The sequence below is a fragment of the Microcebus murinus genome, chromosome 30 (assembly GCF_040939455.1).
Source record: "Microcebus murinus isolate Inina chromosome 30, M.murinus_Inina_mat1.0, whole genome shotgun sequence".
NCBI lineage: Eukaryota > Metazoa > Chordata > Mammalia > Primates > Cheirogaleidae > Microcebus > Microcebus murinus.
In genome coordinates, this window is record NC_134133.1 from 3,438,452 (window position 1) to 3,458,796 (window position 20,345).

A 20,345-nucleotide genomic window follows, 5' to 3' on the forward strand; every position below is an offset into this window, starting at 1 on the left:
TTTATAATTGGTAAATCTTAATGTGGGAATGAGAACATCCAAAAATGGAAGGAAGGAAGGATGAGAAAGTTCTGCTTGTGGGAAGGGCTTAGAAAAAGAGTTTGAAATCAGGAAAGACATAAATATGTAGAAGACACTTAAACTACTACAGTGCTCATAGTAGGTGTTAATTTAATAAAGTGCAATGGAAAAAAATTTTTAAAAACCTTAATACAAGGTGGAGTAATTCAATAACAGTTGGCAGTAAAAAAGGCAAATTAAAAATGTCAATACTTAGAAAATCTAAAATTCAAATAGACATCTCATTTGCTACCTTGGTTAGAAACAAGTAAACATAACATTGGTACAATGTAGTTAAGGATTGATATATTTGTAAGGCAGCATATGTTCCACTGAGGATGTGATTTCATTTGAGATATTTCAGGAATTCATTGCTATGATGATGATAAGCTCTTCACCAATGGCTTTGTAAGTGTCAGGTAAAAGGGATTAAAAATTGTAGTAGGCTCCCTTTTTAAAACAGGAGCCTCACACGTTCACCCTCTGCCAGACTGGATTCAGTAATCCTGGCTTTCTGGGAGGCCGAGACAGGAGGATCGCTGCAGCTCAGGGGTTTGACACCAGCCTGAGCACAGTGAGACCCCGTCTCTATCCCTAGAAACAAGAAACAAACAAAGACAAAAAAAAAAAAATACACAAAACCACAAAAATTATAGTCTTAGAAGTTGAGGCAGGGAAGTTAGATTTCTGGAAAGGAGGATTTTGCAAACACCTTGGAAACCAGTGAGCATTATAGTTTGTTAGGAGAAAACCATGCTGAATCCACTTCCTCTCTGTGAAAGTGTGTTGGGCATGGCTGAATTTAGGGGGAAAGAGAGGTGCTCTCTCGCTGTTAGGGGCCTCTGGTCTCCTTCAGATCTTTCACTGTAATATTTATATCATCAGGTAGCCAAAGACATTTTGTTTCATGGTATCTGCAAGGGAGAGGGGCTGAAGTTCTTAGCTCCTCAGAGTGGTTTCTGAGCCCCTAGATATTCTCAGAAGCCCTAGGAAGCACTTTGAGAAAATACTGTCATTTCAGATCCCCTCTGAACCTGCTTTCCCCATTTCTCCCTCATCTCTCCAACAAAAGCTCCAAAACATGACTCCCCTTTCCTTGGCATTGTCGTACAGCTAAAAGGTCTACCTTCCCAGTTCTTGGCCAGGCCAAGGTCAGGGGAGTCCTCTCTGCTTTGAGTATCTTTGGCCCAGGGTGGCAGGTGGGATGAGCACAGAACCTTTTCTCCGAGGAGATGTGCACAAGGTATCAATCAATACATCATGGCAGCACAGAAACGCCCAGAGCACCGCCGGACGTGCGGAATGTGAACCTGGAAGTTGAGAAGTCAAACCGCGTTTGCGTTATATGGAAATGCCCCATGGAGTGGGAGTGAGACGTGAATCAGACAGAGCAGAACTGCACAGAGCCAGACTAACACGGAGCTATAAGACTGAATCAAGTTCAAGAGAATGGAAATATTGATGAGCTTAAAGATAGACTATTTGAGTTATTACGGTCTTAAATTTGTACTTCGGGTCACTCTGATTCAAAGAATTTGCTTACGTAGGAGGCAGAGCTTGGCAACACAGATATTGCTGTTACCCTTGGCGAAAGGCGTAGAATAGTAAAAACGCTTCCAAAACTTCTCAAATATTTATGGGATTCAGTCTTTCCAGTGCTGCCCTTAGATACTTATTACATGTGTGTTTATGCATTAAAATATTTATGAAAGGAATGAGTGCATCTTTTGTTGATTTGCTTGGCTTTCCAATGTGGATTCCTAAAGGGAGGCCAAGGATATTAACACGGGGGAACAAGGTTAGAATTGTAATCAGTTGTCGCGTTGATAGGTTGAAACCCAAGATGGAAACTCCTGTCACAAGAGCAAGTGCTGTGATTTAGAACAGCCCCCTGCAGTGTCTTGAGAGCTAGGGTGTGCTTTCCCTGATTCCTGATTGCTCTGGAAAGTGTAGTAATATCCATTTCCACTCCTCTGGGAGAGCCAACGTAGGTATAAACACTGTCTAATAAAGGGTGTAGAGTGCTTTCTGGAATTTGTCATGAAAATGTCCAATCTGTCCATCTGCCTTACGGTTTTAAAACTCAAATACAGTGACACCTCCCTAGAAACTGCTCCTGGAGGGCAGAGGGGCTCATGTTCTTGTTTCAGACACTTTTTAATTTTTTCTATTAATATTATAAGGGGCAAATTTGGCTTCAGGGTAAAGCTATAAATTTTTGATCATGAGCTTCATCTCTGTATTTTAAAAAGCCAGAGAGCATTTCAACAGATACAATCTTGGTTTAATTCCAAATGAAGACTTAAAAGTTTTTTTAAAACAGGTATAACATTCTTGATACTATAAAATCATCCTGGAAATCTAGGGCATGCTAAAAATGATTTTGGTACCCTGAAGATGGCCCATGAAATCTAGCAGGCAAAGCAGGGTATTTTGTATTTTAATTAATCTACGCTACTGCTTAGTGAAGTTAGTGGTATTTATGCAGTAAAATAAAAATGTTTCTCATTTGAAAGAAATGTATCAATTAAATATGATTTCTTTGATACCAGCACGTAATTTCTACAGAAACAGAATAAGACTAAATGTTAGCTGTCAGGTGAGCCCTGGGTTTAATCCAGGCAACTCTACTTGCTCCCTCGGTGACCTTGGACCTGTTACCTAACATTTGCTATGCCTCAGTTTCTCCGTCTGTAAACTGGGGGCAATAATTGCGCCTAATTTTATTGAGTGGTAAGAATCAAATGGAATAATAGGTGTGGTGATGATCTTATTAGCACAGTGGTTGGCACATTGTAAATGATCATTAAATGGTGGTGGTTCATAAAAGAGGAAAAACAAGGAAGGGAAGAAAATTCAGCAACCTCAACCAGACATTTGCATGTTAAACGTTAATTTTTAAAATGCTTAAAGTCAAGCTTCATTGCCACTTAGAACTGGAAAAAGGCAAGGTTGCCCACTATCTCCACTTCTATTCAGCGTAATGCTGGAAGTCCTTGGGATAGCAATCAGACAAGAGAGCGAAATTATGGGCATCTAAATGGGGGCAGAAGAGATCAAACTCTCACTCTTTGCTGACAACATATTATAGCTAGAAAATCCCAAGGATTCAACCAAGAGACTCCTTGAATTGATAAATGAATTTAGTAAAGTCTCAAGATACAAAATCAATACACACAAATCAGAGGCATTCATATACGCCAATAACAGTGAAACTGAGAACCAAATCAAAGACTCAATTTCCTTCAAAATAGCAACAAAGAAAATAAAGTATCTAGGAATATATTTAACTAAGGAGGTAAAAGACCTCTACAGGGAGAACTATGAAACACTGAAGAAGGAAATAGCAGAGGATGTAAACAAGTAGAAGACCATATCATGCTCATGGATCGACAGAATCAACATTGTTAAAATGTCTATACTACCCAAAGTGACCTATAGAGTCAACGCAATCCCTATTAAAATACCATCATCATTTTTCACAGATATAGAAAAAATAATTTTATGCTTCGTATGGAACCAGAGAAGACCCTGTATAGCAAAAGCAATCCTAGGCAATAAAAACAAAATGGGAGATATCAATTTACCAGACTTCAAACTATACTACAAGGCTATAGTAATTAAAACAACTTTGAACTGGCACAAGAACAGGGACATTGACCAGTGGAACAGAACAGAGAATCCAGATATAAAATAATCCTCATATAGCCATCTAATCTTTGACAAAACAGACAAAAACATACACTGGGGAAAAGAATCCTTATTCAATCAATGGTGCTGTGAAAACTAGATAGCCACATGGAGAAGACAAACAGGACCCACACCTTTCATCTCTCACAAAAATCAACACACACTGGTTAACAGACTTAAACCTAAGGTGTGAAACTATTGGAATTCCAGAGGAAAACATTGGAAATACTCTTCCAGACATTGGCCTAGGCAAAGAATTTATGAAGAAGACCTCAAAGGCAATCACAGCATCAACAAAAATAAATAAATGGGACCTGATCAAATTAAAAAGCTTCTGCACAGCCAAAGAAACTGTCACGAGAGCAAACAGACAGTCTACAGAATGGGAGAAAATTTCGCAAGCTGCACATACAATAAAGGGCTAATAACTAGAAACTAGTTAGAACTCAGGAAAATCAGCAAGAAAAAATCAAACAACCCTATCAAAAAGTGGGCAAAGGACTTGAACAGAAACTTTTCAAAAGAAGACAGAATAATGGCCAATAAACATATGAAAAAATGCTCAACATCTCTCATCATCAGGGAAAAGCAAATCTAAACCATAATGAGGTATCACTTACCTCCAGTGAGAATGGCCTTTTTTAAAAAAGTCCCAAAACAATAAATGTTGGCATGGATGCGGAGAGATAGGAATACTCCTACACTGCTGGTGGGACTGCAAACTAGTTCAACCTCTGTGGAAAGCAAGATGGAGATACCTCAAAGCGATACAAGTGGATCTACCATTTGATCCAGCAATCCCATTGCTGGGCATCTACCCAAAAGAACAAAGGACACTCTATAAAAAAGACACCTGCACTCGAATATTTATAGCAGCACAATTCACAATTGCAAAGATGTGGAAACAACCCAAGTGCCCATCAGTACATAAGTGGATTAATAAAATGTTGTATATGTACACCATGGAGTACTATTTACCTATAAGAAACAACGGTGATCTAGCACCTCTTGTATATTCCTGGATAGAGCTGGAGCCCATTCTACTAAGTGAAGTATCCCAAGAATGGAAAAACAAGCACCACATGCACTCACCAGCAAACTGGTTTCACTGATCAACACCTAAGTGGACATATAGGAGTAACATCTATCGGGTGTCGGGAAGGTGGGAAGGGGGGATGGATATATACACACATAATGAGTGAGATGTGCACCGTCTGGGGGATGGACACGCTTGAAGCTCTGACTCCGGGGGGGGGGGGAAGCGGGGGGGAAAGGCAACACACATAACCTAAACATCTGTACCCCCATAATATGCTGAAATTAAAAAAAAAAAAAAAGTTAAGCTTCAACCCAAAGAAAAGTTCATATAAATGGAAAAATAGCAAATAAAGGATAGGAGGAAAATTAATAATAAGGAATTCTATATGTGTGTGGAGTGATTATCTGTCATATCTCATCAAATCACAAAAGCAAAAGAAAGACAAAAACTGTTTCAGAATAGGATCTGACCTGCCTAGAAAACTCTGGCTAAGAGCAACACGCCAGAACACCAAAGGGGAGCCTCCATACGGTTTAGTAATTGTAATCACCTTAATAACAAGGTAACATTCTTTTTAGTATCCTGATTATGATTTCTAACAACCCTTGTGACTTCTCAGAGAGCCTCCACAAAATTAGTTACAGTGAGCAAGATGAAGTTTGTTAAAAGACCAACACGTGTGTTTATGAAAGTTCTGGCGAGTCACACAGTTACTGACACAGTGGGCACGCTTTATCAAGTACCACTCAGATCCACCACCTTGGTCCTGCTGGTTAACTGCCCTCGAATGGGACTCACATAAAGGAAATAGTGTCCCTCCCAAGGCTCTGAAAAACAAAATTAATTTATACTATAATGGTAGTCTTAAAAATGTACTTATAACATGCTTTTAGCCCTTTGCACTCAGATGTCGAGTGTGACCCGACACGGTTGGCATCAGCAGTAGCTCGCGTATCGAGCCACACTGGATGCGTAGTGTCACCACGGTGGAGGGGAGGGGAGGATTTTTGTCTATTTTTCTTCCCCAAAGAATGCCAAAAAAGAAAAAAATGAAAAACCGATAACGCATGTGAAATTTATTAGGAAACTAGTACATGATCTTGTTGGAGAATTCAGAGATGGCCCACTAACTTCCAGGGGTGGATTGTTATCTACTGACTTAGAGCAACGTGTAGATGGAAAGCTCCATACAATCTCACCCCACCCTAACAAAAAACACGAAGATCGTGTTGTTTGCTCTAACAGAAAAAATCAAAGGAGGAAGCAGAGAGACGATCTGTATTTGCGAAACATGTGCATGTAAGCCAGGTCTTCGTGTGGGTGAATGTTTCAAAAAATGTCACACCGTGAAAAATGATAGAGATTAAAATGACTCTTTGAATGTATCTACAATTTGAAATATATAAAAAAAAATCCAAATACATAAGTTTGTATGAAAAGGAACTCCAGTTTTTTATTCTACTGCCACGCTTTGTAAAATCTGGGGTATTTAAAAAATTAAATCCCAAGTAGAATAAAGGAATGGAGAAAAAAGCAAGCGAGTGCAAAGGGTTAATATTATAATACATGCTATCAAAAATATGCTAATCATTTTTGAGCAGTTTTTACGTACAATCCCAAATGCATATTCTTCTTAATCTTTGTTCCGATTTCCTTAGATAATTCTGTTTTATCCTCCGTGTGCAGATGAGAAAACTGAGCTACTGAAGGTTTAAGTAACTTTGCTTAAGTCTCAGCCACTTATATAAATTGCCATAGTAATAAATAAAAAGTGACAGTAGTGACAAGGGCCATAGCAAGTGTGTATTGACTATTAACTGTATCGCAGGCACTATATGAAACATTTCATATACTTTTACCCATGAGAAGGAGATTATTGTCATCATCCCCTTTAACTAGATAAGAAAAATCAGGCACGTAGCTAATGAGTGGAGGAAAAGGGGGTTTGAGCCCAGGTCTGAATCTCAAGCCCATTCTTTTAACCACTACGTGCAATGAAAAAAAAAAAATAACAGGAAGCCAGACCCAAGCTGAGTAATATCCTTAGGAAATTAAAATGGAAGATAGACCACAAGTTGGTTGGGATTCGTGGGATGTCTTTTGTTCAGGACTCCAGTGGGGAGAGAGATGTGCTTCTCAGTTTGGAGTACCTAACATATTTTCCTACAGAAACCTTATTATACTTGACAGGTAGATATACGTATTCGACAAACAGTATGTCTACTATGAACTAGGTCTCCTGGAAACTTCTAGACTTCATGGTGTTTTATGAATTCAGTGGGCATTTATAGGCTAATCTTAGAGGCTAAACACTAAATTTAGCATTGTCTTTATTAGAAAATGCCAAGTTCCAGTCAACCTAAAATTAAAATACAACGTGCTCAGTTGGTTACTGCCTGCCTTGATCTAAAATGGAGAAATTATTAGTAAAGAATATATAACCATTACTATATGAATGATTCAATTTTAATGCATACAAGGTAGTGTGCAGTCTATAGTTTTTTATTCAAGAGTGTTTTCGGATTCTGGGTCTCCAAACTTCTGGAGATTAATGAAGTTGCTTATGAATGTTATTAGTGAAGAAGAAAGTCAATTTATATAGAAATATAATCATATTCATTACATCAGGATGGCTTCATGATTTATGCAACTTATATTGACAAACTCTGGCTCTGAATAATGCAAGTTTTAGAATTAATCTTTCATGAAGGATACTAGACGAGATCTGTCAAAAGTTCCATATTTTCAGTCGTGCTTCATTAAAACCAATGGATAAGAAAGTGGATATAATGTATGTGCATTTAACAAGATGTTAGCACACTTCCGATTTTAATATTTACTTGAAGTCAAGCAGACTCACTACATATTGCCGATAAATTGCAGGCAACATTAGCTAAGACGTTGGTTATCAGCCTGTAAAATTCTGGAAGATAGTTCTGGTGTGGTGCCATGTTTTGATGGGACTTGTGTTTTGGGGGGGCAGGGGGGGAGTGAGGGACATCTGCCTTCGCCACGACTTTAGAGTGGTGTTTTCTTTTGCAAACTCTTTATTTCATTTGTGGGGATGTCTTTTGGGGAGGTAAGGGTCACGGGGGCATATTTGGCCCACATCAGAGAAGATCTTGGGATGGTTTATCAGACTCCCACCTGTTTAGGAATTTGAGTCAAGCTGTTGAAATGGTGACAGAGAAGTCAGACTTATTTATTCTTCAGATATACAAGGCTTCTGCATGCCTCCTAGCTGGGGTCTTCCTCAGGGCCTTCATTCCTTTATGCTCTGTCCCTCCCTACAGAGTCCTCGAATGCCACTTTGCTGACCAACGCGGAGAAGATTGCTACCATCACCACCACACACGCCCCTTCCCAACAAGGGGCCCAGGAGACGAGGTCAGGCATGGCCTTGGTTTCTTTCGTTCAAGGAGGTGGGGGGAGTAACTCCCAGCATGACAGTAGATGCCTTTGGTTCTGCCTCAGTTTCCCCATGGGTTGTCCTTACATTTGTTTCTCTCACTTTGGCAGGAGTACCACCAAACCAAAGCAGGAATCTCAGTTCGAGTTCAAAGCATCAACACAGGTGAGGGTCATGCCTCTTTTTTTTTCTCTGTCTACTTTGCAGGTTTCCTTCCAACTTTCTGAAGCTATTTTTGTAAGATATTTTTAAAAACAAAGTTGATTTAAAAGAAATATCCTTTTGTGAGGGGATTTACCAAATAACATACTTGTGTGATTGCTTAAGGAAATGACATTTTATTTCACTACCTTTGAAAAATACTCCTAGACATCCTTTTTTAAGGGGAAAAAACAAAGAAAATGAAAACCTGTAATTGTCACAAGGATCGGTGATCAGAGAAAGAGCAGAGTAGCTAATCTCTACTCATAGCACTCATAAATGTGTTTCTGCTTAAAAAGTTGTCTTTTTGATAAGATGTTTCTCAGGCTTGTGAATTTCAGGTGAGACTCACAAAGCAAAATATCTGCCCCTCAGGATGGTAAAAAGAGGGTGTGGAAATAATGATAGGTGAAACAAATTTGAGAAACATTGGGTAATGCAAAGCTAAACAGATTCCTTTCTTTATATGTGTGTGTTTTTTCTCCCCCTAGAGACAGGGTTCTCACTGTGTTGCCCAGGTTGGACTCACACTCCTGGGTGCAAATGATTCTCTTGCCTCAGTCTCCCTAGTACCTGGGACTACAGGCAGTGCCTGGCTAGGTCCCTTTTTTCCTAGCTGTCTCAGGGCCTTTAGTAGTCTATTTGTGATTCTCCTTGACCTTGAGGAGACCCATTCTCCACACCTGTAGAGGTTGTTGTTGGTATCCTAATAAGGGTGCTGCTAGCATTTATCAGACATGGGTCAGGGAGGCTGAACATCCAGCAGTCAGTGGGATGGTGTCATGTTATGAAGAATTTTCCTGCCCCAAATGTGAAATGCAGTCTCTCTGATTAAATTGTAATGCATGCAGATTATATTAAATACAGCATGCCTATATATATATACAACATGCCTATCTATGTATATAGGCATGCTCATAAATGTTTTCAAATTCTGGATCTCCAACTCTTGAGATTAATGAAGATTAATCAAGATGATTAATAAATAATTAAGAGTCACCAAGAGGGGGATAGGGACCGTGCCCTTTTGGCAAATCAGCATAATAGAGAATGTTTGGGAAGAGAAGGAGAGTAATGCGTGTGGCTACAAGTTCTCCCAGAATGACTGCATTTCGTTTCTTCAAATAGGAGCAAGATTTTTACACTGTGGAACTGGAAAGAGGAGCCAAGGGATTTGGCTTCAGTCTTCGAGGGGGCCGAGAGTATAACATGGACCTCTATGTTCTGCGCTTAGCAGAAGATGGTCCTGCAGAAAGGTGTGGAAAGATGAGGGTAAGTAGGGAGAAGAGTCCGCAGTAGATGCAAGTGAGCCAACTGCCGTGACTCCTTGACATGCATGGTTAGAATGTTCCTGTTCGGGAGGATTACATTTTCTGCCGCTTTCAAGACACTCTAAATGCGTGACTCCCACCCTCCCGGATGTTTCCCCCTAAAGCGTGGTTGGTTGTAGCTGCTAACGTTGGCTGAGGCCTTCCAACTCTTTGGGGTTGAATGAAAGATTCAAGTGACTTCTAAACATATTAAAAGTAGATATTTTCTAAATTCCATTTCCACAGTTCTTGCGATTGGTTTCATGAGGCAGGTACATCACGTCACAGGAATGCCGGGGTATCCCAGAGTACTTAGAGATCAGGAGAGCCATGTGGCTCTGCACATTCTGGGTGGCAAACTCAAACTGCAGTCATTCTCTTGCCAGTCCCCAGCTGTCTCACCCCAGCCTCCCACAGCAAGCCCCCTCTGCCTCAGGAAAGGGCAGGAGGCTCCACGGCGGGAACATTCGGAGTCGCACTGTAGCAGGCAAAGCTGCCAATTTTACATACATACATCCCAAAAAGTCTGCTCTGCTCTGTTTCACTGTCTGATACCTCTTACTGTAGATGAACGTGCTCTTCTCCGGGGCAGATTAGATGATTAAGAAAAGATAAATCATCTACTCATCATAGACAGGTCACATAGATTAAGTTGTTACACAGGGAGAGCCATTTGCAGCAAAGTAAAAGAAATCAAGACAGATCAGGAAAGGAAAACAGTGAATGAAATTGAGCAGCAAAACGGGAAAACTGACCGAGGGTCGAGGAACTTAATACGTGTGCGTACGCCACAATCTAGATGTTTTAACTTTCTTCAGACCGAATTAACATTTCTTTTAATTAAGAAAGTGGACCGTGAATGTGGTTTAAGAAAATTAAACAGTGAAAAATGGCGCATAGTAAAAAATACAGTTTCCAGTGTCAGTGTATCAGTTTCTTCTATGTCCTTCCTTTTTGCATATATATGCACAGTTTGTACATATACAAGGGAAGATTGCATTGGTGTATCTGTCTTTTGTTTGAATTTCCAACACAAGGGATTTATTTTTCCTTGTCTTTTTTAATCACTTAAAGTTTACAATTGAATGAAATATTGTTATCACGATATTTTGGACAAGGGTGTATATGGCTCACAGGACATGTTGACATATATTATCCAGTTTGAACCCTTTATCATCCCTTTCTACAGATGTAGATGTGAAAGTGGGCTGTAGGAAGTCAAAGGACTTTGAGCAAGATTGCTTAGCTAGCAAGTGATAGGATTCATTCAAATTCAGGGCTTTAGACCCCAAAGCCGGAGCTTTTCCTGTCCTTCCTTATAGAATATAAGCTCCATTTGAGTAGGGATCTGGCCTGTCTCTTTCACTCCTTTATCTCCAGAGCCTTGAGGGGTGGCCGACACGGAGTAAATGCTGCAGGCAATGTGTCGACCAGGATTACGGTCTCATCTGAAGGCTCACGTGGGGAAGGGTTTGTTTCTAAGCTCCCGCCCGTGGTGATTGACAGGACTCAGTGCCTACTGGGCTGTGGGCCGGAGCCCGCCCTCATGTCCTTATCATGAGACTCCACGGGACAGACCATGGCATGCATCAAAGTGAACTTGTAAGAGAGTGAAAGAGAGCAAGTCGGACAGATGCCAAACCGTTTCGTAACGTGGTCTGCGAACTGACATCGTACCGTGTTTGCCATGTTCTGCTTGCTAGAAACAAGTCACCAGGTCTGTCCCACACTCAAAGGGAAGACTGCACAGGGTGTGAATCGGAAATCACTGGGTACCATCCTGGAAGCAACCCCCCGCATCTTCCTTCCCACGACAGTTACCATCCCCTCACTGCTTTGTTTTCCTTGTGTAGCAGTTAACACTGGCATGAATGTATTTTTCAAATTTTTTTGTTAATTTTTTTTTTCTTTTTTTGCTCATTAGAATATAATCTCCATGAGGGGCAGGGATTTTTTTTCACTGATTGCCAAAGCAATAGAAGATTTCCCAGAACATGCTTATGCTTATTAATAAATATTCAGTGAATCAGTAAGTGAATTTTATTTTTTTTATTTTTATTTATTTATTTTTTTGAGACAGAGTCTTGCTTTGTTGCCCAGGCTAGAGTGAGTGCCGTGGCGTCAGCCTAGCTCACAGCAACCTCAAACTCCTGGGCTCAAGCGATCATCCTGCCTCAGCCTCCCGAGTAGCTGGGACTGCAGGCACGAGCCACCGTGCCCGGCTCATTTTGTCTATATATTTTTAGTTGCCCGATTAATTTCTTTCTATTTATAGTAGAGACACAGGGGTCTCGCTCTCGCTCAGGCTGGCCTCGAACTCCTGACCTCGAGCGATCCTCCCTCCTCGGCCTCCCCAGCGTGCCAGGGTGACAGGCGTGGGCTGCGCCGCGCCCGGCCAGTAAGTGAATTTCAAACCTTATGTTGTTCTCCCTCGCTCTGGCAGATTGGCGATGAAATCCTGGAGATCAACGGCGAGACCACAAAAAACATGAAGCATTCGCGGGCCATAGAGCTGATCAAGAGCGGCGGCCGCAGGGTCCGCCTGTTCCTGATGCGAGGAGACGGCTCGGTCCCGGAATACGGTGGGTCAAACTATGAGAACGCTCCTTCCTTCCCTGGCATGACCCCGTGACCCCGCCTGCAGTGGCAGCGGGCAAGCCCTCCTGTCCCCGTTCACCAGTGTCTTACCGGCCTCGCGCACCGTGTGGTCATCCGCCTCGCTTGTCCCGAAAACTCTCCACATCTCATCCTTTTGCTTGCTTACGTGGACCGGGGCGCGGCCCGAGACGAGGTCTCTCTAGCCCCCCTTTCTGGTCATCAGAGAGAACGTTTTGTCTAGTCCGGCCAGGAGCGAAGGAATGTTTGTTCGAACTGTGCCAAACTGTTTTCTCCAATCCAACTGTTAGCACAAAAATTACATATATATATATGACTACACACTGCTTTCACGAAGCAGGGAAGCAGGTGTCCTGAGTGATATGTCGAGGCACAATTTCTTTTTTTTTTTTTTCCTCTTTTTTGGTTACTTTGATGTTCTTTATTTTAAGAGGCGTGGAGTTTTGAGAGATTTGGGGCGGGGGGCTCTGCTCACCTCCTTTATGCTCTGTGTACGGCTGGTCTCTTCCCCCAGATCAGACCACCCGAGCCCACTACTGTCGAACAAGCAAACGAGCAAAAACTGTCGCTGTGTTAGCCATATGTTTTTGGATGGTGATGCTCATCTTGCGGGAAACGCGAGGGAAGCCAGGTTATGCACAGAGCTCCTTCGTCCTGTCTCGAGGCTCGACTTGAGTACACAGCAGTGGTCTCTACGTAGCTTAGTGTTCTGATGGCAAAATTTTGTATATTATAACAATGTCCTATTTATTCGAGATTCTTGTTTAAAATGTAAAAAAAAAGAAAAAAAAAAGAAAAGAAGCTATGCCCTAGATGTAGGGCTTTTTTTTTTTTTTTTTTTTTTTTTTTCCCAACCAAAGGTCTACAAAAGTTTCTATAGAAACTGTGATGGAATGGTCCCCATTATACATTGGTCCCCTTTATTCGGGATTTACCTGTTGATCACCCGCTTTTCCAAAAGTCATTCTGCACAATGCCCCGGTTGCATTTGGAGTCTGATGAGATGCCTAATGCAGGTGCAGCTTGAGTGGAAGGGCAGCCTTCCCACGTGTTGGTTTGCACAGGTGCAAAGTACAAGGGGTGCAAGGAACCGGGTGGGAGGGCAGGCAGCAAACGAGGCCCCCTGAGTCACGGCCTAGCACAGGGGGAAACATTGCGACAACGTTAAGATGCCATGGCCGTGCACCGTGCTGAGCTTCTGGCCGTTAGGTGTTATGGATGCCACCGAAACTGTGTAACATTGTCTCCCTTTTCTGTCTTCCCTCTGCTCCTGTCGGATGAGATCTTTCATTTGAGAGTCATCATCAGTAACCTGTGTACCTTCTCCAAACCTGTGTCTGTTGCACTGAGGATGGAAATCCGACACTAACAAATGTTCTTTGGGCTAAAAATAAAGATCATATTAAATCCACGGTTTTCCAAGAAGGGTGGAACGTGCCAGGGCTGTGCTGCTATGATGTCTCCATGCGTCATTTGGACTAAATCTCATTCTATTGATCAGAGTCACAAATGGGTTATAACATGTTAAGTTCCAATATTTTTCTGGCTTGATTGGAACCTGCCTCTCTGTGAGGCTATTTTTGTAATGAGTTTTTTGTACTTAATTTAACTGCCGCGGTCTTGGGGGGGGGGGGACTCTGTTCTTTGGTCGTTTATTGTTAATGCTCTCCTATGCCAGCCTGTCATTGTTCCAGTTGTTTGAAACACAACAAAGCAAAACAAACAAACAAAAAAAAAAGAGGATGCATCCATTGTCTAAAAACGTCACTGTTCTGATTTCGGTCTCTGCAGCCTTATTTGAGTGTTGCCTTAGACTGTCTGACTGGACAAATAAACTCTCTTTGCCCTATGTTAACAAATGCAGATTTTTTTTTCTTTCCTCTTTGTTATAGGGAATCTAAATGTTCAACTTTTTCTCTTTCTCTCTTTCTCTTTCTCTCTGACTGTTCTTGGTGCTGGGCCCTCCCACAGCAATGATACCTCCTAATATCGCTGCATGCATGAGAATTGAAAAGCCAGGGGAGGCTTGCTTCCACCTTATGGGCCATAATCAAACTACGGTTTGTAGCTCAATCAATACTAGGTGTTTCTGTGCTGTGGCCTAATTTCCTCATTGCTTCTGCTTAGCTCTATTTTGGTATGTTTGGCAATTCATTCTGAGCACCCTGCGTTCTTGGAATTGTAAGTACACCACCGACCCTGTTGAAGTGTTGCTCTCCCTCGTCTTAAAAGCGTAGGAAAGGAATCCAAGATTAGATTTGCAATACTGACATAAGTACCTTCCCTCACCCGCATCGTCAGATGACCCATATTAAGAACCTGTTCTTGTCCACGCTAGTAGCCCACTTAGAAAGAATGAAATATCACAGAGCTCTCATCCAGGGAGATAGGAAGATGAGATTCCCTGGTGGCTCAGCTATCTCTTTGCAAACTACAAACCAAGTCCTGTCCACACCCTGTTTTTTCTTAAGTAAAGTTTGATTGGCACATAGCCACACCCACTGCTTTTATGTGTTGCCTGTGTTTTTATGCTGCACTCATAGAGTCGAACAGACACCACTTGGCCCGAAAATCCCCAAATATTTACTCTCTCCCTTTGGAAAAAAAATTGCTGACCCCTACTTTAGGCTTTTTTTTTTTTTTTTTTTTTTTTTTTTTTTTTTTTTGCTTTTGTTAAAACCTGCCCTAGGTTTGGGGAGATCACTCATGAAACATATAAATCGCTAAATATGGATCTCGTTGCCTCATGAAAGATCCTCAAAGAGCCGCAGTGGCCCCTGCGTTTTGACTGTCCCGCCAGTCCGATCTCCAGACTGGGACATGATCATTTCAGGCGCCTTTCCCGGAATGGTGTCGTGGGAGCGACTTTGTCAGGCTTAGCGGCCACAAAGCCTCCCTGCTTTGAAGAGAGCTCTCCTGAATTCAGGACGCGGCCTAAAACACGCGCAGTGTCATTTCGAACAATTTAATAATGGTAAACAGAAGGCGTCGTGGGCTGCCCTGCTCGAGGCCATAAGCCTCAGTCCAGTGGCTCCAGGCTCCTAGATACCATGATGGCAGCCTTGTGTGTCAAAGGAGAAGTCCCTCTAAGCTTAAGGATTTTATCTGAGCCCCATCTAACTTCAAATGTGTGCCTAACAACCTCTCTAACTTCCATTTGATCTCCCCGAAAGGGCCACATTTTACAGGCAGCTCCTTATTTGTAAATTCACACGAAAGCAGAGAAAGTAGTTGAATGACACGCACAGAAGTAGAGAGGACAGCTGAATGACCCTGTCACCGTACCTGCCCGTCATTACCAAGCGGCCAGCGTGTCGCCTCCATAAGGCCCTGTGCCGGCCACCCTGGATTATGTTTTAAAATAGCAGCCCACCGTGCACACAGTAAAAAGCGTAAATCCTGAGCACACAGTGCAGACTTCTCACCTCCATGCACGCCCACTTAATCACCACCCCATGAGACACAGACTCTTCCTCCTGCCCCTCCAGACCAGTACCCCCGATTATTTTTAAGCACAACAAACCTTTAGGGGAAGGAATATTTTCTTTGTTGGGGTGGGGGAGGAGAGGGGCAGGGGAGAAGAGGGGAGAGTTGGGAGGGGGGGAGTTTTGATGCTTCTAGACAGACTATTTGGGTTGTGATTTTAAAGGCTAAACTCATGACTGATCGTGCACGGTCTTTATTAAGGATCTGTGTCTTGAGTCTAGAGTCAGCCGGATCCTGAAAGCCACAAACAAGTACTAGTTGTTAACCGTAACTAGTTGCAGTTATTAACCGAGGTTGCGTTGGCTCTGATTCTGACTGCTGTTTAACTGTGTGTCATGACTAATGGGGCGGCGGGCGGCGCGGGGACGGGGCGCGGGGCCTGGCACCAACGTCTGCTCTGTCTCTCTCCCGCAGACCCCAGCAGCGAGCGCGGCGGCCCCGCCGGGCCACCAGGCGTTGCGGAAGTGAGGGCCGCGCCGGGCGGCCGCCGGCGACCCGCGTCCCCGGAGTCCGGCTGTGCCCCCGAGCCCCGCGCGTCCCCGCAGCGTGGGGACAGGCGGGCGCACGGCAAGGACGCGCGGGGCGGCCGGGAGCACCACACCTGGAACGGGGCCTGTCGCCGGCCGGGCGGCGGGGCGCGCAGGGACGCAGAGCGCAGGGACCCGGAGCGCACGGCCACCGAGCGCAGGGACGCAGAGCGCACGGCCACCGAGCGCAGGGACCCGGAGCGCACAGCCACCGAGCGCAGGGACCCGGAGCGCACGGCCACCGAGCGCAGAGACCCGGAGCGCACAGCCACCGAGTGCAGGGACCCGGAGCGCACGGCCACCGAGCGCACGGCCACCGAGCGCACGGCCACCGAGCGCAGGGACCCGGAGCGCAGGGACGCGCGGGCCACCGAGCGCACGGCCACCGCCGGGCCGGGGCGGCGGCCCCCGGAGAAGCGCGCGGACGGCACGCGCAGCGCAGACACCACCCTGGAGAGGAGGGACAGGCCCGAGCGGAGGCGCGAGCGGTCCCCGACCCGCCGCAGGGACGGCTCGCCCGGCCGCCGGCGCCGGTCCCTGGAGAGGCCACCGGACCCGCGGTCCCCCGAGCGCAGGGCCAAGTCCAGCGACCGCAGGCGAGAGCGGTCCCTGGACAAACGCGGCGGGGAGGACAGAGCCGGCCCCCGGGACAGGGACAGGGACGACGCCCATCCGAGACACGAGGCCGGCAGGAGCTCCAGACACGCGCCGGAGCACAGGAGGCGACCTTACAAAGAATGTAGCACTGACCTTAGCATCTGAGACCCCCCAGTCACACCGGTCCTGCCCGGACCCGTGTCAACCGGGCTAAGGTCACAAACCCGGGATAACTATTTAGTTTCTTACCTAAACGAAGCGTCTGACACCTGGTGACCCTATGAATATAGCAACAAACACTTTATGCATTTGAAATCTTATAAGAAAAAAAAAAAAATATATATATATGAAAAAGTGTCGTGCCTGATGTATAATAGTAAAAGAAAGTATTTTTAAATGCATACTTTTTTTGGAAATTACTTGCCAAATGCTGGCCCCAAAAGGGATATAAATTTTGTTTCTATGTAAACTGTAGAGTTGTCAAAAACGGTTCCCTTTTTTTGGGCGATCTTTTCCTCTCCTGGTTAAATGGGGCTGTTGATCATTCTCTCTAAGGAAGGGAAATCAAAAGCTTAATTAATTTGATAGAGACTGTTATGTAGTGATGTAGTGCTATACTGTAGTCAGGAGTTTTTTCTTAAAAGCCAAGAGCAAAAAGGCAAAAGTTCTGTTTGTGAAAGCCGAGGACCCTTTGGGATGAATTAGGATCGCCAGTGACCCTGAAATGAAGCAAACCGTGTGACGAGACTACTATCGCAGGTGAAGAGTATTTATCGCTGAGCTACACAGCACAAAGAAATGAGGTGTTCTTGAGTTCTGGTTGGTTCAGAAGACAGTTTGTGCTCGCCCTGGCCCAGGAAGGCACAGAGACAAGACAGTTGGCCACTGTCGCCCCCAAACAGCCCACGCACAGACAGGTTCTCCAACATGTAGTAAGATCTCATTTAAGGCAAGGCCACCGCAGCTTTGCTCACCTGCTAGAAGGAACTGGACAACAAACATCTCCTGTGTTGTCTGATTTGAGGCTGAATACTGGGTGGAATGGGGACAGGGTGCTCATGTGAGGGACACATCAGGTGTCCCTATATGGAAAGTGTGTCCCCCCTTTTTGGCATAAGCCCACGGTTGCCCTTCGCCCAGCTGGGAAGGAGGGAAGGAGGGAATGAGCCTTGGCGGAAGGAACCTTTCTGTTGATATTTAAGGGAGTGAGGGTTGGGGCAGGGTGCTCATTCTTAGAAATGCCAGTTTGGCTTGGAAACCATCATCGAGGTCTCTAGGTTGCTTGAAGAGGAAGGAAGGAAGCGATCCCAGTGGTTCTAGATCCGGTTGGGAGACTTCTGCCTCCTGGCCGTCTTTGGAGTCTTTGGACAGCAGCACAAAACATAACCGTTTTTCTTTTTACAAAGACCCATTCTTTTTGATCCCGCAGGAGGTGTGGCTGGGTCGGCCGCAGCCCCGGGTTGCGGTTGAAATGGATTACTGCCTAGCTGAGCCAAAACGTTTGCTTGTACCTGTTGGACCACTACAGCAAACCGCTGCTTACAGTGCGTCGTGTATTTCCGTAGTACTGTTTTGCACCTTCCACACCGACACAAAACTTTGCAAGTCAATCACTGTTATTCCCATGGTACTGTAAAAAAAAAAAAAAAAAAAAAAGATAGAAAAAATGAAAAAAAAAAAAGACAGAAAACCAGCCAATCATTGTGTGTACAGAGTTAAAAATTGTAACTAACAGAGCCTGTTGGAAAAAAAAAAAAACAACTGTTGCCTTTTTTTCTTGTATAAAAGAGAATTTATGACAAAAATTTAGCTGTGAGGAATGTGATATGTGTTTATATTTCTGAATATGGAACAAATTGATTCATGGGGATATATTTTAATGTAAACTAAATCAGGTATGTAAAGTTGTTTTAAAATGGGAGACTCTATAAGTAATTCTCTAAAGCTTTAGTTGGTTTGAATCATTTCTTCTATGGTGAGACGCTTGTGAATTATTAAGCACTTGTTTGCATTCTCTGTTCTTCACTCATTTATTTCTTGCAGCGTGCTATGGACTTAATGCTCTTTCTGTATTGATGAAAAGCAGTATGTGGGCCAATCTTTTTATAAAACACTATGCATATATAAATATTACATTGTTCATAGCTTTATTTGACTTATGGGTTTATACATAACATTAGAATGAGTAGCTATAGTTGTGTGGACATTTATAAAACAAGCTACTTTCCTGGAAGAAGACACAATTTGTACATTCTGTAGCTAAAAAGGAGCAGAAAGGGTCTGTGAATGCTATTTTTATTATTAAAGTTTTCCATACAAAGCATACATTGAGCTGTGGTGTATCAGGGCCGAGGAAGAATACAACTGAATTATGACGCTATTTTGCATCAAATTCCTAAGAGCCAACTTGGAGATTTTATTCCTAAGGCCCCTCTGCTAGGATTTTTCTCCCTAGTTCTAGCAAAATCTGTGATGTTCAATGATTGATGCTCTCCTTGGCGGTCCAGAGTTTTAAATAAATGCGATCAGAGTGGGTCTTTGGACTGCATCCTAAAGTTAGCATCTTGACATCTTTCTTGTAAGAAACGATATTTGACATTTTAAAAATCCGTGTTCTACCCACCCAGGCTTGTCTCTGTTTGAAGACTTTTGGTCCGGCAGTTTCACCTGGATTGCCACGCCCCGGGTCTGCTTTGGCAGTATCGTGCTGTGCAGGGACCATGCATCGAGCAGAACGATCTAGTCTCATTCGAACTACTGTAACCTTGCGTTGGAAACTGATTCTTGTGAGCCTACTTTCCTCGTTCCCCCTCCCACCCCCCACTTCATGTAAATGTCTTGGTGAGAGATGATGGATGAGTATTTTGTATGATTAAATCAAACCGTTTAAATCAATCCGATTCCCCTCCATCACGCAGTGGATGCCTGAGAGAATGTTGGGTGGGGTGGGGGGGCTCGACACCCTACTTGTATTTTTTAGGTTTCTTTTGTGAAAGATTTTTTAATGCATTTTTACTGTACAAAATACATGGAAGTGTATGCATTCCATAACCACGGTTGCTTCTGGATTGGTGTCTTCCTCGTCTCCCCGTTGTCCCAAATGTCCCAGGGTCAGGCGGTCAGCTGAAGGCACCTCACTCCACTCGTCCCGACACTATGGTGCTGAAAGGGAAGGGGCTGTGCGTTGGCAGCGGGCTGGGGGCTCGCTACTCACGGTGCTGCCTGCGGACCGGCTGCCTCCTCGTCCCTGGGGGGCTGGCTAGAAACGCAGAACCGCAGGCCCCACCGCAGACGCCCAGAGTCAGAGCAGAACGTCCAACGGGATCCGCAGCCGATTCCCACGCCCGGGGAAGTTCGAGCAGCACGGCATAGCATAGAACCCTGCCGACAAGCAAACCCTGCCAAGCCCA

The 20,345-nt window shown here is 44.0% G+C and overlaps 1 protein-coding gene across 20 annotated transcripts in view; it reads left to right on the plus strand.

Moving 5' to 3' along the window:
* Positions 1 to 19,991, plus strand: part of MAGI1 (membrane associated guanylate kinase, WW and PDZ domain containing 1) — a 614,809-nt gene extending 594,818 nt beyond the window's left edge. For 12 of the 20 annotated variants that reach the window (XM_020284649.2, XM_020284652.2, XM_020284654.2 and 9 more), the window contains 5 exons: positions 8,083 to 8,176; positions 8,309 to 8,363; positions 9,528 to 9,671; positions 12,153 to 12,291; positions 16,226 to 19,991. In XM_020284649.2, coding sequence (XP_020140238.2) covers positions 8,083 to 8,176; positions 8,309 to 8,363; positions 9,528 to 9,671; positions 12,153 to 12,291; positions 16,226 to 17,100 — 1,307 coding nt within the window. In that variant the 3' untranslated portion in view covers positions 17,101 to 19,991. Of the gene's footprint in view, positions 1 to 8,082; positions 8,177 to 8,308; positions 8,364 to 9,527; positions 9,672 to 12,152; positions 14,185 to 14,296; positions 14,386 to 16,225 lie in introns of those variants that run through there. The other 8 variants (XM_020284669.2, XM_075998817.1, XM_075998818.1 and 5 more) reach the window with 4 other exon arrangements.
* The last annotated feature ends 354 nt before the right edge of the window (positions 19,992 to 20,345 follow it).